Source organism: Mastigoproctus giganteus, chromosome 12 (assembly GCF_048544385.1).
Source record: "Mastigoproctus giganteus isolate SK-2022 chromosome 12, ASM4854438v1, whole genome shotgun sequence".
Lineage (NCBI taxonomy): Eukaryota > Metazoa > Arthropoda > Arachnida > Uropygi > Thelyphonidae > Mastigoproctus > Mastigoproctus giganteus.
In genome coordinates this window covers 75981355-76000923 of record NC_143586.1, presented here as the reverse complement: position 1 = coordinate 76000923, position 19569 = coordinate 75981355, and the positions used below count along the sequence as shown (strand labels likewise).

At 36.6% G+C, this 19569-nt stretch overlaps 1 protein-coding gene across 1 annotated transcript in view; it reads left to right on the top strand.

Annotated features, from left to right (window-relative positions):
* The window catches only part of LOC150077204 (cell adhesion molecule Dscam1-like), a 386288-nt gene that overhangs the window by 341000 nt on the left and 25719 nt on the right, over positions 1-19569 (top strand). Inside the window, exons 10-12 of the mRNA XM_090385678.1 lie at positions 2924-3043; positions 7605-7784; positions 12371-12518. Of these exons, the coding sequence (XP_090241804.1) occupies positions 2924-3043; positions 7605-7784; positions 12371-12518 (448 nt within the window). The remainder of the gene's footprint in view (positions 1-2923; positions 3044-7604; positions 7785-12370; positions 12519-19569) is intronic.

The following is a 19569-nucleotide window of genomic DNA, read 5'->3' as shown; positions in this document are numbered from 1 at the left end:
GAAAGTATAAAAATACAATTTCCGTTATATTAAAAGCAAACAAGCGAATAATGGTGTTCCCTTGGCTTACCTGAATATATACTTTACTTCTTTTTTTTTTCTGCTTTGAATGCTTGTAAAAAATCAAAATAAAAAAATCCAAAGAAAAAAGTTTCCAACCATAATACTGCAACACGTTTTATCCAGTAAAGTACATTACACGTGACTTGTTGGTATTAATATAATATTACATTTATTAAGATGGCAAATGAGCACTTTTAAGATTAAAGAAAGTTCCTTAAGTCCTGATAGGGGAAAAAAAGATGATTTCAGCAGAAACATCTTGTAACGGTTTAAGATTAAATCCGTTATGCTCTGATGGAAAATCTCTGAAGTAGTTTAGCAGCTACATCTGCATGAAGATTTGCTAAGCTGAAAATCAATAATTTAGGATTTTTTCTCCCTTTCAAAAACTATATCCTCGTCAAATGAAGGTGTTAATAATCACTATAATTACGAAAAGCGACAGCTATAACGGGCTCCTTAAAGCTGATAAGATTACGGTTGTTGATCAATCATTTTTATTGCTTATTATGTTCGATATACCATATCAAAGTCTTCCTACTAGAATTTATTAAATGCATTTGTTTTCTTTGTTTTATAAGCCTGGATTATTTGGTGCATTGGTACTAGCAGATACCTGTGCAACCTATGTGTGTCTATGAACTCAATATTTAACATAGCTTATGGAAACTTGCATAATATACTACTCATTAAAATTATGAGGCTAAATAGTTTCAAAAATCATCTCCAGCGTGCCTAATGCTTAAAGAATCTTTTTCCCCACATGCTTTTTTCAGATCATTGTTTTGAATAAGATTCCTAATCCACCTTCCACAGAATATCCGCACGCTTCTCTTTTCATAGTCTATTGGACCTCCCGGTTAAACGAGTAACTCAGACTGATATATAAGAAATGCATATGAGCCACGCAAGTTAGGACCGAGATGAATGTGATTCGGAGAGGGGATTATTGTCAGATGTGACATTTCTGGCTTGGAGAATCGCGTAATCGTTAACAGCCTCTACCATCCAAGGTGGACTCGGTGATGGTAGTATGAAATGTTAATGCAATGGACAGGAAGACTACAGAAACTCACTCCACGTGGTCAGAGGGGACTCAGAAGGGTATTAACACAATCTCTGATATCAGACATTCCTGAAAATCGTTAACCTGAAGTTTAAGACCGACAAGAGTTGAGGTTTAAACAAACATTGTACGGATCTCTGGAACCTCGGTTGTAATGGGAATGCGGTCGTGCATAGGCCATACATTAACCACCGCAATGTCGCCTTGCATGATGGAGAGCAATATGGAATGACGAATCTCACTATGGCCTATTCTGATTAGGTAAGCAGATGTGAGTATAAGCGGGTCCAAAAGGTTTTTTAAACCTTTTCTTGTCCGACTGCATTGTGCCAACAATGAAGTTCGGAGGAGGTAGGATTATGAGGCAAAGCTGTTTCCCACGGTATACTCGAGGATCTTTGATAGTTGTTCGAGGAACCGTGAACGTAGACACCTGCATTAACATTTTGAACACGTCCACGCTCCCTAAGATTTGTCCAAATGTTTGTTTCAACGGGATAATGCCTCATGTCATACACTGATGTTGTTCGACAATGAATCCTAGACACGAATGTAGAATTTACGGTGCACAGTGCCAATTTGAACCCTATAGCACACCTATGGGATGTGCTGGAATGTCGAGAGCCAGACCCGTTATGCATCCTTAGCTCAACTGGTCACTGTTCTGCAGGAAGGCTATGCCGGTTGCAGTCTATACTTCTACTGTAAAGCCTACCAGTTCAGTGGAGTATCACATAGGGATGTAAAGGGGAGCATGCTATCGAAGTGAATGACAGTGACGTTGATGTGAAACTGAAATGTGTCCGGATCTTTTTTGAAGGTAGTATATACATGAGTTGTTAAAAAGTAGTGGAAACGCGGCTGTTATAAAACAGAAAGCGCACGTTTTATTTAAAGGTATTTGAGGTTATGAAATGTAATCTCCCCTTTCTTATACAACTCAGTCTCAAATATTCAGGAAGCCTATCATATCATCAACAGCCTATTTTTGTTGAAGAAGGAAGAAGTGATATATTTCTCGCAACGTATCTCGCGTTTTGCGAAAGCGTTAACCTTTCAGTGGTTCTTTTTTTCTTGTAGAGCAATTTAAAGTCACAATAATCCATATGCGAAGAAGGTGGGGGCATTTGTTCACAGGTTCCCATTGCAACTGCTGCAGTAATGCCTCCACGACACCCTCCATTGCTGTGCAAGATCTTTCATGCATATCCAAACGACTTTGCTTTCCTGGTAAGAATATGATAGGTTAATGCATCATGTTTCCTGCAAACCCCGAAAACATTCCTTTTTTTTTGTGCAACTTTAATCTTTACCCAAGAGCAATAACCTCGCTTCGTATTAGTTTACGAAACACCTGCAGCACACGCTTACAGTTCTCCGTCCAGCAAAAATGTACATTTGCGAAACTGTTGCGAGAAACCGACTTTAACTGTGTTTAAACGAAGCCTACGTCACGTAATATCTGTTCTAGAGACCGTGTACACAAAGTAGAGTTACCACTACTTTGTGAACAACCCCAACCCTCATACTAATCTAAAAATTTAAGAAATGTAAAAAAAAAAAAAAAAGGATCTGACAGAATTGTAAACGTTTCATTAGGATTATCCCGTAATGATATTGTAAAAATAACAATGTTCACTTTATTGTGTTAAAGTAGTTATAGTATATGTTATGCGTTAAGGTTCAGTTAGATGAAAGTTTCACTTTGACTATGTAAAATGCAAATATATATGCAATAATAATGACTTGTTGATAAAACTTCAACTACAGTATATGCATCATTGTCATTTTTAGTTCCCCCTCGATGGCAGATCGAACCACAAGACAGTGAAGTAGTTCAAGGAAGCTCGGCTCGTATGGACTGTCAGTCAGATGGCTATCCTCGTCCGGTTATTAGATGGAAGCAATTAACAGGTACATATAATTTCGATTTATCTCTCAGTAGGTCGTGTGTAAGTACATGGTTATCTCAGAGTTAAGCATTGGTACTGTAGGTGGCACTGTAACGCCTACTTGCGAACGTCTCCAATCATCAAGAAAAAGATTATCACCGGAGAACAGTAAACTGGAGATGACACGGATAAACAGAGAAGATGCGGAAGTGAATGAGGACGAAGAAAAAGCGAAGTAGAGATAATGAGGATGTAATGAAGGTTTCAAATGACTGCTGATAACAGCAGAGGAAAGAAGAATCGTGAAACAGGCTCTGATATTGTAGAAGGGTGCCTACGATGTGTTTTATTTGCTCTAGAGCAACGAGAACTTAATATAATTCTAGAGACAGCAATGCCTACTAAGTAATCACCGTGCACATGGTGATGTCTTCACCATCAACAGGGTTTGTAGAGCGGACTTATTATACGCTGTATATTGAGAACATGGCATCACGTCAAGCGTGGAAACTGAAGTAATCAATTTTTATTATTTCCACAAAATATTTATTTTCGCCAAAGGATTCCACAAAACCCAGGCGAAGTACGCGCACTTGGAGAAAATGTCAAAGGAGATCGGCGCTGTTTACACTGGTGCCGTACAATGTGGCGCCGATAAACTAATCAACAATACGAAAGATATTTATTGTTTAAACATCATTACCTTTCTTAATAGACGTTATAAATTCTCGAATTTCCTGCCGGTTTGGATTTCAATTTGCACATCGAGGGAAGATATAAAACCTAATACGCTTTTCGGAAATAAGTTCTCCTTGAAACGAGTCACGGACCGGTTATATCTTCTCCTACACCTCCGACGATCTTGCTATCTACTATCCCTCTGCGGTAATTTATATACTGAGAGTCTTAATAAGTTACGCTTTATGACAGGCACTGCTGGTGTATATACGGAGTTGTTTTTCTGCCTGGCCGCACAAGTATGTGTTAATAAAACTTGTTTTACCCACTTCTGCTCAGTCCGCCGATGATCAGCGTTATGTTTATTACTGGAGGAGACGCAATGGAGAAGTCTAACGCTGCAGAAAGGATGAGATTCTGCCATTTGTTTCGTTTTTTTCATATTCTCGTTTATCATGGATAACGCCTTTCAACTGCAGAAACTTTATTTCTTTGCTGACGCATTCAGTAAACACATTTGAAATGTATTTAGATGTGCTGTAACTATTATAATGATTAAGATTGTCTTAATATATTTTTTGTTTTAAATAATGGATAAAAGAATACATTGGAAAATTTGTATAATTATAAAAATTGCGAAAAGTTTAGAAAAGTGACACTAGGGTGCGCATTGAGCTGGTTACAGGAAGTATGCGAAGTAAATCACGTGGTATTGCAGCCAGAGATTAGAAGAGAAGTCATCAGTGACTTTACAACGAGTTGCTGTGGTATTGTACTATTTCCAAACAACTGTGTTTGAAAGTAGTACGATATCAGAGCAACTCTTTGTGGAGAAGATTTCTGATTCAATGTTCATAAAGTGGAGAGCGAGCAGATGAAGAAATACTGGCTATCATTGGCTAAACTGTGTTATCTACTTTGTTCATATCTTGCTAAAAGTGTTGGGGGGAGGCGTATTAAGATGCACAAGTCTTAGATGCGATAAAAGCAGATGCAACCACAGCATCAAACAGAGGTCAACATTGTACTGAAACTGAAAGATCGTATTTCGTTGGCAAAGATCTCACTAAATAAGCACAGAGTATCATTGATGTTGCTTGGAACAAGAATTTAGAATATATCTATTCACTACAGGGTGCGCAGAGAGAATGAATAGGGTAAAATGGGCAAAGATATTCCGCTTTTTGCAAATGTGGGTCCTGCTGAATTTCTACTCAATAAAATTTATTCAACTTTTACCTATGTACTCTATGCTGCGTTCTTTCTCTATGTAGAAATTCTATAAAGAACTAACTGAAAATTTTATGTGAAATAATAGCTTAAACTGAAGTCACTAGAAGCCCATTACTACGTTCAATATTACTTCTATCTTTCGGTTATTGGGTTGGGAACTCCATAAAATTGTTAAATAATTTATTAAACGATTTTACACTAATATTGTGATATCTGAAAAGCCATTAAAATATTCTAGATTGTTCCTTATTTATTTTTTTTTTTTTTTTGTTTCTGATTTCTGTTGTCCCTTCCTCAATACAATATTCCCTAAAGATTGTGCCATCTTCATATGGTCAACTTAAAAATAAAAAAGTATTTATTCTCACTTTAAATTTCTTTTAAAATAATTTATATTTCATTCTTTTCACACATTAATATTATCATATGTATCTTTTGTTTGGTCTAAATCCTGTAATGGAAAACCAATGTTTTCTTTTTTATTTATGAGCGTTGTTTTACTTTTGTTGTTTTCTTGTTCATAGCTTCATCATTCTGTGCTTTTTCTTCTCAATGTAATATCCGGCTACATCCTTTATAACTTGCTACTCTCATTCTTTTCTTATTTTGCGAGAACTCGGCTAGAAGCGAAACTTTTAAGCTTTAACTTTTGGTGTTAAAACCTGTAGTGTAATATTATACTTAGAATTCATTGGAAATTCTACTTAATTGTCCTATCCAATTGGCAGGTCGATGTGTGCATAGTTGTAGCCCGCATCGTTGTGGCATGGACGGATACTGGGCAGGCTTTCCAGGTGATCGCCTTCCTGGTATCTAAGTAGCTATAAAACACTGAACAACACAAAACAAACATCCAGATCAGCACTACGTACATTTCTGGCCAATTTTATAGAGTTTGTATCATTACAATGTGCGGTGGGGGGGTTTGAACTAACATTTAGGAGCAGCTTTGCATAAAAAACAACACACGCGCACATGGAAATTCTACTACTGAAGATTATTTCTTTAAATTGGGCAGGAATAAACTGAATTTGGGCTTATTGCAAATACAAATTCTGGGATGCAATCGGAATAAGGCCAGTATGGAAATTATCTTCTGGCTTGAAAGGCAGATATCATTAGTCATAGTAGCAACCCTCCCAAAGCTCCTTACACTAATCCTCCAAATTGCAGTTTAATAATTTTTCTCTCTTTATTAACCACAAACTATCTGATTTTAAAAACTCTCCTCGGAAGTAAAAGGATAAATACAAAGGCATTTTAAACTGCAGATTGTGTGGCTGTAAATAATTAAAAGAACAGGTAAATTATAGCCATCGAAGCATCCCTTTTTAAAAGTCAAAAATCAGTCTTTTCATTCCTAGTAGCTCACCTGAGATTTGGTGTAATATGGCCTAGCTGCCCTTGCGCTGTTAACCCAAACAAACAACATCCCTAGTCCATTTCTCCCTAAACATTACAACTCTTTTATCTGGTAAAAGCAAACGGCATATTGGTGGAGCACTGTATGCTCGAATCTGCGGATTGTGAAATTCGGTTCGCGTATGTTACCACAAAGACAAAGCCAGTCTGGAATCTGAAAAAAACTCTCGCTAACGTTTTAATATTTAACTTCTATAAAATTTCATCATTTGGATTTGTTGTTCTCGGAAGTTTTATTCGATTAACATCCCTTCTACGCAGTGAAAGTTTTATTAAAAGTCTCATTCCCTGTAGTGACTTGGTTCTGTTGCGACTGTATAATTTTGTAAACCAGTTCAATCTTAGCAATGTGGCGGTGCTGTTTTGATTTTATTGGCGGTTTCACTTCGTTGCTTGGGGCTACATCTAAGGAATTCCATTACAGTTTTATAGCTTTCTGTAAAGGATCGTTAAGTCACATACTCCAAGAATATACACACGTTATTCACCTCAGGACATAGCTATTTGATAATAAAAGCGAACTGCAAATTTACCATCTGAAATCTCCAAACAATTCTCGTTACAAGAGGGAACACGAAGAAGAAGTGCGAAATTTCACAATGTAATTGCATCAATCGTATTGGTCGCTGGGGACAAAGTTTAGCCAATAATCTTATCAGATGAGGGATTAGGAAAAGGATGACCTATTAATTTTCGTGAATTTTATTACTTGACAGCTTCTCCACAATGGTTAAATGAAACTTTGTAATGTTAATCTCTATATTCCTCTATTAATTTAAGACAGAATTAAATGTCTATAAAAGTAACCATTCTTAGATAATAAATAATTTCTCTAATGCTTTCAGACTTCTCTTTTGAACTTTTAAACGTATTTTAGCGCTTTAAAATGATACCTTAACAATTCGTTATGAATTATTAAATCCATTATAGATCTACTGCTAACAATAAAACCTTATTTTATTATTATAAATCCTCTCTTTACTCTAACTAGTCTATAAGTCAGATATTAAATGCGAAACTGAATTTGTCATGAACATCACTTGTGTACCAAATACGTTCTCAGTATTGCGTGTCATGTGATTCACGATAATAAAAAAAATATATATATATAGTTAAGATGTGGCTAATATAGCACTGTTTCGAGATCTCACCTAACTACGTTCAATATTAAACTGTTTCGAAATCTGATCATACTACATTCAATATTATATAACTGGCATCTTAATTTAAAATTAAATATTATTTTATAGGTCCTGTTGGTTCTCCAGAAGGTTTTCAAACAATCATGAGCAGTGCTCGCTTACAGGTATTAGAAAACGGATCCTTATTAGTGCTTGAAGCGGAACCAACGGATGGAGGTTCATTTCTCTGCCAAGCATTTAATGGAATTGGTCCTGGCCTTAGTAAAATGACCAAGCTCACTGTTCACGGTAATACAGGTTTTTTTGTACTAAAATAATCTTAGGTTTAATTTGAAAGTTAAATTATTACTGAGGTGATCTTATAATAATTGTTATAATTGGCATTCGTTAAAATACCAGTTTGTGATCATATATAACTGGATAAATCCAACAGAAATATAAAGGGTGATTGTTTTAAATAAGAGGCCAGTGATATGTGAATAACTTTGAATAAAACAGTGCTAAATACATTAAAATTACAAGTAACATTCTTTGTTCCCTGATGTTAATCACTTTGTCTAAAAAATGGTCCGCATTAGAAGTTGCAGTTGGTTGTGACATTTATTCAAATTTCAATCCAATACTTCGAAAAATTTATTACCGAAGTGCAATGGCCCTTTTAAATATTTTGTATCCAATCTAGTTGATGGTGATTTTGACAATTGGTGGTTGAAGATCCAAAGAAACTACCAACCAAACAACTCTTAAGTTGTTTGGTAGTTTCTTTGGATCTTCGACCATAGAATACTGTTTTTGAAGTAATAAAAGTGAAAAATTTAGTGTTTGTATTTCAGAGACATTCCTACGGATCTTATCTGATTCATATTAAGCATCTTCAATGTGTTATGGACACCTTCCTTTCTTCTTCCGTGCAAAACTGTCTCGTGTTTATCATCCTGTAAAATATCGTATATCTAAAGAAAACTACTTTTAGCGTTTTTCTTAGTTTTATTTTCATTTTATTTTTTAAATCTTGTCATAAATCCCCCCAAGAGTTTACGACTGATCGAATACCTTGGATACTTGTCCGAATGCTTTGCTTTGATCCGTTTTTCTTTTAGCGAGCATTTGTTTATGACTGCCAGTTCCTTTCCTTCGGAATAACCGCTTGAGTTCAGCACCACCTGCTCACCCTCCACTCCAAATGCTATCGAAATTTCTTTACGTTCTTCAGCAAGGCTTTATGGCATGAAATATCGAGTTACATTTTTCTGTATACAACAACGTTAGCTAATTAAAAATAGCTTTCAAAATAGCCCTTCAAGTGGAGTGTGGTTCAACCGCCTTCTCTCTCTCTCTCTCTCTCTCTCTCTCTCTCTCACTCTCTCTCTCACTCTCATAAGTTATACATTACTTCCATTGCCTTGCCTTTTTCCAATCAACGTCTCTAACAAGGAGCGCCTTCTTTTCTTGCCATTAATGTGACCTGGCCACCACCTATTTTTTTTTCTTCGTTTTGTCGGGCTGAATGAAAGTTTGCTTCATACATTCTTCCCTCGAAGAAAATTACTTATAGCGGTTAAAGTTATGGAAGAGGAGCTCATCTGAAGGGAAGTAATATACTAAATGAGAAAACTTCATGATCCTTAGATTTACTCAACTGAAATTTAAAATCTAGCCAAAAGCGAATACAAAACAATATTTAACTTGATTAGTTGTGGACAACTAATGACTGCCATCTGTGGGTTGTTTTAAAGGTCGTGTATTCTTATGTAATAAAGCATATTTTAGGAACTTATCGTATCTTGTGTCTGACGATACGAAGTCTCCTTATCTGCCTGTTTACTCTGAGATGAAGAAAGACCAGTTCTAAGCCAGTCATTAGCATAATGTAGGGTTTTGCAGAATAGTGTTATGGTATGTTGTTAGACTGGTCAATTTGCAACTAGACAGGAGCAACACAAGAAGTCCTCTTCGTACTCATTCCTGCCACTAGGAGGAAGGCCTTCGTGTATAGCCTCTCCTTAGGAAAAGGAGGTAGAGCATGACTTTAAAAATGACTAGAAGAGAGGAAGAGAAACAGGGGGAAATAAGCCCCATCCCACCTCCAGATAGTCGGAGGTCAGCAAATGCCGCCGTGGGTAACACAGTTGGTTGAATCGTCGTCTTCCCCTATACCGGGTGGAAGAAGCCTGGGTTCGAGTCCCATCAATGATGTGAGGAATTTTAATGAGCATTTTTTTTTTTCAAAACGTGGCCGAATTAGTCGGTCTCAGGCGAGAATAGCATGGTTTCTTTCTCCTTTTGATACCTCATAGTGCTATTTGTCAATTCAAATTATGCTAATTCAGAACAAGTTCCAACCAATACTCTGCTTATCTGGCAAGTACCTAACTGTGATTTTCGAGATTTCCAGAAAACGTTTAAAAAATCTTTGTAAACAGCTTTGCGTTGAATATTTTTTTAACCATTTATTTGTTTTGAAGTCCCTCCCCAACTCACACAAGAGACTACAGTACGATAGTAGGTTTCTTTGGAGAACGGCAGCAACTTGTAGTTCGTCTCCACATCGTATCCCAGGTATTTTCTTTACATCCCAGGTCTGGGGATCTGGTAAGTCATTCCATTCTTTGGATATCGTTGCTTTCCAAAAATGTATCAACCAAGTGGGTCCAATGAAGAGGTGCGTTATTGTCCATAAAAACGAAATGAGGATCACATAAAGCTCTAAGATTTCATCTCCATCTCGTTAAGTAGTCAATGTTTCGCCCACAAAGACATTTTGGTCTCGTGAGGCCAATAAAGCGATGTTTGTCCATTACCAAAACTTTATTTATTATTATTATTATTTTGAAATATTTAATTTGTACATAAGTGTATTTCATGATATTATTAGTTCGTACTTTAAGATTCCCACCTTTTTCATTCATATTTAAAAAAAAAAAATACCATTATTTCGACTTCAAATTTCAGTAAATCTATAATTTCATTACGCAAGCCTATCACTCCTGTCTCTGGAAATATTCAAAATGATTCTAAAGGACTATTTACAGTGATTGGTTAAAATTTCGTGTTGTTTATTATGCCATTATATCTCATTATAGCCATCCTTGAGCCATTATATCTCATTATAAAGTGTAATTGCATAGAAATACTTCATAATCGTGAAGTATATAGGTAATTTCCAAAAGTGATTATTACCCAGTGTGTAATGGACAATCATGAAGAGTGTAGCATATATCTTTGTGTGTGTGCGACATCTAAAACAAATATTTTCAAAATTTATTGCACTTAAATGTCTTATACATGAATTTTACATCCGAATCTTTCATAGTTATAGCACAATATCAAATACTTTTCTTTGGTATATGCCGAGAGCATGTGCAAACGTCGAGTCATTAATACAATTAAGTCTCTTGGAGTACTCTAAGGAAACATTGCATAGAGAGTGCAAAGGGATATACATTCGACGCACGAGCTCGCACAATCGGAAACGGCACGTCTTGTCGGTTGCTCACTGCCCACTGTGATTAAGATGTACAAAGGTGGTGAATGGTGTCAGACAGGTGAAACCACCTCCCACCGACAGAAACTATAAAGGATTACTCAAGGTGAACGGATGGTGCAGCACATTGTATGGGTTCAATGGCAGGTCACTGTGCGACAGCTGACATCGCAAAGCAATATGGAGAATGCAAGAACAATATCCCAAATGACGATGCGCTGCACACTCAGATGTATCGTATGAGGTTTCCACAGCAGATGATCCAAGAGACATCCTCTCCTCACTGCTGATCATCGTTGATGAAGAATACTGTGGTGACAACAATACGCTGGTTGGACACAGGAGGAATGGAAACGAGTGTGCTGGTTGTATGAGTCTAAATATCTGGTGTAACACTCCGACGGACGCCTTGTGTGTCGCAAGCAACCGGATTCTTTGGATTCGGGTTGAAGTCCATGGACCCATCGTGCATGGTGCCCACTATCCAGGCATGTGGCGGTGGCTGCTTAATATGAAGCATATTTTTCTGACAAATACTAGGATCCCCGATGCGTATGGATCAACGTTTCATTGTTGAGATCTACCGGTAGCTTTTAGACCATGTGCACCCTGCCATTTTACCTTTTTTCCCCGGAAAGAAACGGGGTCTATCAAGGCGATAATGCGACCTGTCATCGGGCCCGCACTGTGTACGAGTGGTTTGAGAAACACAGTGGAGATGTCATCCATCTTGATTGGCCTCTAAATTCGTCTGCCCTCAATCCAATTAAACACCTGTACGATGTTTCGGAACGGAAGGTGAGGCGTATGGCCACGCAACCGCAATCTATTCCGACATTGTGGATATCCTAGCAGGCAGCAGAAACCTACGGACGTTTTCAGACATCTAGTGGAGTCAATGCCTAGGTGAATAGTGGCTGTTATCAATGCGAACGGTAGCCCAACACAGTATCAAGTAGGTGGTCATAATTCAGCGATCACTGAATGTATATCACCTGATGTTCTTTGATGCTGAGCTTCAGTGCAATTGGAAATTTGATATTTCCAATTGTACTGAAGCTCAGCATCAGAATTCATAAAATAAAAAGGTACATACAAAATTCATAAAATAAAAAAGATATGCACTTTTAAAAGAAAATAAAAAAAAGAGAATCCAATGTTAAAGACCGTTGAAACTTATTCACCCTATTTGTGGCGCACATTTTAAATATTAATCATCAAAAAACGACTACAGCGTATTCGAAAGAACGATTGTGTGATGAGCATCTACGCTTTTATTTATTTTTTTGCTTCTTACGCGCGATAAATGTTTAAATAAACAGAGATTTAATAGCTCGATTTATATGTTGGTAGCTGTTATTACTCTTAACGACGCTTTTATTTCTTTTAGTTCCAGCCCACTTCAAATCAAAATTCATTGCAAGGAAAGTGAAAAAAGACGAATCGGTGAGTATGGATTGCAAAGTTTACGGAGATAAGCCTCTATCTATCACTTGGTTCAAGGATGGCAAGCAGATCGCCAATTCCTCCATTCCCAGGTAATCCTAGTGTAGGTTGTGGTCTTAAATTGCTTCAACTTTCTATCTCTCTTTCCCTTCCTTGTTCTCACTTACTGCTGGGGCCCAGGTGTGCTAGGATTTAAAAGATATCTCCCAACGCCACCAGTGGAGTACGGAGAAAATCGCCGAGTTTTGCAGAGGCTTCGAAGAAATATATGAAGGAAAAGAGTTAACTAGAAATATTTATTCGGGCTGGACGTCATTCATCAGTTAACTGCCTCTTGTTTTTCTTTACGGAATAATAATTGAATCATTGATACGAGTATTTAAGCTCGCGGTGCTTAAGCAGTCAACACGTTACGTGAGTATTAAAGGCCAGAAGAATTTCATCTCTTATATGAAACGAATTCATTTGTCTTCCTTTAAAACTGATGACAAAATATGTAATAAGAGCGATTTTATCTCTCATCTTTTCGATTTAACATTTTAAATGACATTTCTTTAGTGGTGTGAGCCATTAGAATAAATAGAAATGCGAATGTTGTGCATAAAATCATCATCATGGAAAATTGTCATTTTACCGCTATGGTGACAATTTACATTAGTCTGGCTGCGTATCTAAATTATCTACCATGCAATAACAGTCGAAAAATTATAATAGTCGACTGCATATTAAATGCTCTCGCTAGAAAATAACTATATGAGCATTAACATCAGCTTTGCTATTTTGTATTACTATTATTACGAAGCTGGGTTTGTTTGCATAAGTGGCCACCAAGATTGATAGTGCTGCATGTCGCCACCAGGACTGTTAGTGCTGTATGTTGCCACTAGGTTCGCTAGCGAAAAGCAGAATATTAATATTACTAGAAGTTATCTGACCATTATCAAAGAAACAAATATAAAGAGTCATTAAATGCAGAGCCTACATTATGTTTCTGAAATTAAAGTTATACATTTAATTGTATTTTATGTATATTTTCTATTCGGTGTATGTGGGACCTAACAGATGTGATTATAGTTTTAATTGTCCAAGTACTCATTTTGACCAACAATTTTATGTTGGTCAAAAGAATACAATATTTACCTAATATGTTGGTCAATGTTATAAATGTTTGTTGTTTTGACTTCTGAGGTATTTGTGTTGAATATTTGAATTTTTATTCAAATATTCAACACAAATTAGAACAACCTACTTGGAAAATAAAATTTTGCCTGATTCACTGAGTAATTTGAAATTCTGTGCTTTAAAAAAATAATTGGATGATCAGAATCAGTGCTAATCTCACAACTTAATACACCGTCCATCCATCTTATATTTCATTTAGGCTAACATTTAATTGTCAACCTTTATGCAGATGGTTTATTGATTCACGAAAATGCAGCGCCACCGTACAACCTCAACTTTCGGCGAACTTCCGGTAGATAGCAGGAGACTGTATATCAATACACTAACACAGATGCAAGTTCTGACAGAGTGTCCTTAAATTACTCGCTGTTATTGTGAGCCATCAGGCAGGTCAGAGTCTCGAATCGAGACATCACGAGCACTACTGGGACTGGCCCACCTTCCAGTGGTGTGGACGAGTACCCAGAATCATCTGTCCAGGTGATTGATGCTTCAGATTAGCCACGTGGCCAGAACAGAACACACACACACACACACACACACACAAACATCCGCCACATACATATCTAGCCCATTTCTAGTGATACTGTTCTTCACAGAGATACGAGGCGGAGATGAACTGATGTTCAAGGAGCTGCCCTTTACAAAAACACATGTCCACATGTTATTGTGAGCCATTTTGCGAGATGTATAGTGGAAGATTTAAAGACTGAACAACGTTTTGTAATTCTCTGTTGTGTTCGACGTGGAATGTGTGCTACAGAATCTGCGAGAGAAATGGCAGGGGTTTACAGAGACAATTGTTTGAAGAAAACTGAAATATCCAATAGCTAAGGCTTTCCAGCACTCCACAGCAAATTCAAAAGGCCTCAAAGATTCTGGATTGAGAGAGGAGAATCTCACTTCGTCATTTAATCAGAAGAATATAAATCTCACACAGCAAGTTCAATGCGATTGTTACAGAGAATCTTAAAATCGATGACATGTGCTCACTGGATTTGAGAGACAGTGAAGAATTTCCTGGTGGTACAGTGACTGGTGATAAAATGTAGATCAGTCATTATGATCGATAAACCCTTCATAAAACGATTCAAGTTAGTAGCTCGTAACTTTGAGGCCAATTTGGAACTGGCAGACAGCATGTCAAACTTGAAGCTGTGTCAGTGTATTCTTGGATGCACACCCTCCTGCGATCTACCTGCAGTTCACCGAAACTTCAGAACTCAGCGTTTGTACGGTGGTGCTGGCATTCCACGAATTAAATTATCAGCCTGTTAACCAAGGGTAGGCAAAAAATAACAAGAATCTTAATTTTTAATGGACATAAATATTGGTTATATAGTCATTATCGCATGTCCTTATCATTGTGTTTCTTAATATGTAAATTTATTACATATTTACTTAATATGTAAAAATTGCAAGTATCACAACGGTAATGGAAATGTAAGTGGCCTGGATTCGAATCCCTTTAAGATGGGCTATTTTAGCACCATAGCCGAGTTCGTTGGTCTCTGGTGATAAAATGGTTCAGCGTTGTTTCTTCTGAAATTTTTTGCATTAATCCTGCAAAAGAGGCAACTCAACGGTGGAGAGTATATTGTTTTATAGACACATGTGAACACCACGTGGCCCACATTAGCTTCCTCGCTTAGGTTAAAATTCGACTGATATAATGACTCACTCTTATACTTCCTGCATGCATAGATGCTATATAATAGTCATAATAATTTGGTTACAAGTTCGATCATTGCATTATTCAGTGGTATGTAAATTTACACTGTCACACGAAAAGTTACGCGACACTTGTAAGTTTTGAAAGCAACATCTATTTTTTTTTTTTTTTAAAGAAATTAATAGTTTGTTGGCCCACCTTTGGCCGGAACGACTTCTTTAGTATGCCGTCGAAGACTTTCTACAAATTTTTGGTGGAAAGATGGTGGTATTGTGCCCCATTCTTCCTTAAAAGCATTCGTGAACTCCACTAAGGAAAAGGGCCATCTTGAATTTTCTAATTCTGCGTTCTATTTCATCCTAAGGATGCTCGTCTGAGTTGAACTTGGGATTTGAACACTTCTTGGTAACTGGGTTTGTGTGGACCACGACAGTGTTCCGATGTTATTTTCTTAAAAGCTCACGTTCAGAATCCTTTCTTTGTGACACGGAGCGCGTCAAGCTGAAAGGTGGAGTTGCTTCCATAAAATTTCCAAATTGAAAATGAACAGGCAAAGAAAAAAATTTAAATATTTCTGGTGTATTCTGGTAGGCCCTGTCTTCGTCCCTGGAATGCACCTCATCTCCCCTAAGGATATAGGCCCTTCCGGTTAAGAAACCCCAGCTCTAAGCTCCAGAGTCTGATTTCGTGGTCTCAACGCTCGTCGGCTTCTCTCAGTCAGTGTTTTATGCCTACCTGTTGGTTCTAGGGCCGAGCCTCACTCTCTGGACTTCCAGTTCATCAGCATATGATTCCCTTTATAGGCCAAAATATGTGCATATTTCGTAGCCACACAATTTCCTGCAAACAGAAGGATGTCCCGTGACTTTTGATAGGACAGTGTATATGCGAGTTCCATGTGTTTTTGTTTCATAAAATGAGGACCCTCCAAATAATCATACTCTCTATGTTATTAATAGTTATTGGAATTTAAATTACGGGGTTTTTAATGAAGATAAAACGAGGATTTTCTCAGTTAATGAAAGTTTTTTGTTTCATGAATATTTTCTTCTAAAAAGAAAACATCTTGCATTTTTCAAGTGTTTGCGTGTTATTTATTAATGAACGGAGGAAATAAATGCATACATTGGGAGCGTTTCTTTTTAATGTTCCGGTAGTTCTGACAGGCTCAAGGACCTAACTAGGTATTGGGAATGTTTGTTCATCCAGTAGTAGAGCTTGTTTTTAGGCGGCGATCATTAGTCCTCACCTTTCTAACTTTAAACATCAATAAGACTTGCAAGTGCTGAAGGGTCATTAGCTTTCTGCCTTTACTCTCTTAAACTTTCTTTCGACTTTACTTACCTTAATTATATATTGATCCCGAAACCTTTTTTTTTTTTTGTTAGTTTTAATTAAATGGATAAAAGAGAGAGAAAGAAATAAGGTAAAAAGAAAATATAGGTGCGTGTTCGATGTTGAGGGAGTGGCGAATATAAGAAACAAGTGGATCAAAAAACACGGCTTACTGCAAAATAAGAATAAAATTTCTGTCCTAATATTACATTAAAATAATATTAAACTTAAAATCATAATACTAACGTTTAACGTGTATTATTGTAGTTTTTGTCTAATTTGAGGCAGATTAAATAGCTACGGTGTGAAAATAGGCCATAAAATAACTGTAATCCATGCTGGAAAAGGGGCATTCAGTCGTCACCTTTTTTAAGATCTGTATTTCTATTATTGTCTGCAGGTGAGTGGAAGAGAGGGCCAAATTGAACACCAGTACTAGAATACTATCCTCCATTCCCTTTGTTAACCAGCTGTGACTCTCAATGTCTCAAGATCATTGAAAATTAAATGCCAATTCCAGAATAAAATGTTTTTCTGTATAATCAAATTGTCCCTTGTTAATATACATTAATAAGCTTCAATAGGGAAGCTTATAATCTAAGTAAATCCTGAGGGAAAGAAAATTACTATTTAAAAAAAATGTTCTACATTAACGTTTCATCCATCTTCCAATTTTTAAACAGGGCATATAAGGGAGATATCCCCTACCCCAAAATATATATTTATCGGCTTATTTTCCTCAGATTTTTGATCCTGCCCCCCCCCCCACGGTTACCAATTTAATACTGGTTAGTCTGAATTCGAGCGAATATGCACGAATCGTAACATTCATCACGGATTATTGTAGAGATGTAATCAATCAACTCTACCTATATTTATTTATGTGTAATGTTGATTGGTTTTTATTTAAAAAAAATCTTTTAAGAAATTTAGATCTAAAAAATTAAGTACTTTTACAAAAATCAATAAGAGTAATACTAACTACATACATTTTTTTAATAATATAATCAATTTGCTTAAATATATTTTTAAATTTATCAAAAATTGTTCAAAATTCTTCTCACCCCTTTTGATAATTTAGATAGTTAAATTACTTAAAATTTACGGTAAGTTGTTCGATTTATGTGTAATCTTTTGTTTACTCGACTTTTTCTGTTTTGGTTTTAGAACTTTTGTAATCCTAACTGTAGTTGCACGTGCTCTTTGATTACAAAATATTACAATAATTATTCTTGCACAGCGTTGGAGCATATTACTTGGTGTCGTAATTGGTAAAGTGCTTCAGGAGCAGACATGCAACTCGTTTTCCATGGAACTCGTGGCAAACTGCTGTTTCTTTAAGCTCGTGGAAGTCACAGGTATTTTGGCTTAGTCGACAAACATGAGATTCAATTAATAGATGGAAATGGTCCCTTCCACGAACTAATTAATTACACTGAAAAGGAAGGCTAAGTCTCTTAATCTGTTTTCTGTGCGCAGGTGGCTAATGTTAATGTCATAAAGACTTTCTCACTATCAGTGCGATATTAATCTTTTGCTTGGGAAGTGCAAACATTTCGCTTTGTCTGAACTTAGTCCAAACGTTAATGAATCTTCAAAATTTCGTCGGATATCGAAAAGTTAATGTCCAGCATAGTCCTTTTGTTACTAAAAGCATTGGTTTGATTCATTATAATAACATTTCGGCCGGTTGTTTAACTTGTTAATGTACATTATTTATGTGCATTCCCAGTATACACGTAATTGTGCCACGGATAATTGTTAATTATATGAGAGGTGGAACTGACTATAAATAAAAATAAAACTAATATTCCTCCAGCCTAAATCTGCCACAGTTGGAATCGGACGTAAATAATTTCCGAATAAATACCCTTTTATGGCTGGCCAGTTGTGGGGAGGAGGGTAGACTGAATTCTATAGCACAATAGGAAACATATTGTGCATTGCACAGTTTAACGGTGATAATTTCCCAGGTCATTATGCACATCATTTTTAAGAATAGAAGCTACTAAGATATATCACAATTAGTGTTTTAATGATTTCGGGTCATTAAATTTGGTTTAAACTTTTAAAACTAAACATACATTTTATACATTAATATTCAGAACTATATATATAGTGCAAAAGAAGGAATCACTGCTCCCAAGAGAGGCTTCGCCTGATATAGGTCCATTCGTAAAGAGCATCACTCTTTTATATAATCGTTGTTGTGGTGGGGTTTTCGACGCATCAGCAACTTAGGCTGTATATATAAAATGTCTATAAATTGTGTGCGTGTTCTGTGATCGGTTTGCTGGGAGAAAAAACCATTCTACCCTCGCTTGAGTCTGATGATTTTCAGCCTGGTTGTGAAAAAGAGACATAAAAATTCCGCGCGTCATTGATGTGATTCGAACTCAGCTCTTTTACACCCGGTGTGGGATGGATGGTGATTATATCAACTGTACTGTCCACGAAAACTTCTTTTATGTGATGTTTAGGTGGTGAATGTGGCTTGGATTCTGGTGTTGTTTGTTAGGGCTTAATGATGGTGGCATAAGTATCCGAAGGAGTAGTAAATCTGTACGCTTTGCCATTTCCAAACTTCTCAGTCAATGAATAATGTGTTAAACTCCTCCATGGATTTGAGTGGGTGCTCCAGAGAGCTATTTCAGCTTCGGTGGTTTATTACGTACAGAACTAATACATTGCACTAGCTTGTACGTCTGAATTTATCAATTAAAGACCTATCTCAAGTTTCCCTTTCGTTTTGCAAAAATGCAAGATTTATTAACTCCGAAATAATGGATGATATTTTTGCAGCGATGTCCCGAGCAATACACAAAAAGAGAGGTTAAAAAAAGCGACTCCACTTCCATGGATGAGAGAGTACTTAGATTTTTAACATCTTCCTAATTTACTTTATACATGTCAACACGGTAATAGGCATTGGCTACGAGAGATAATACCGTCGG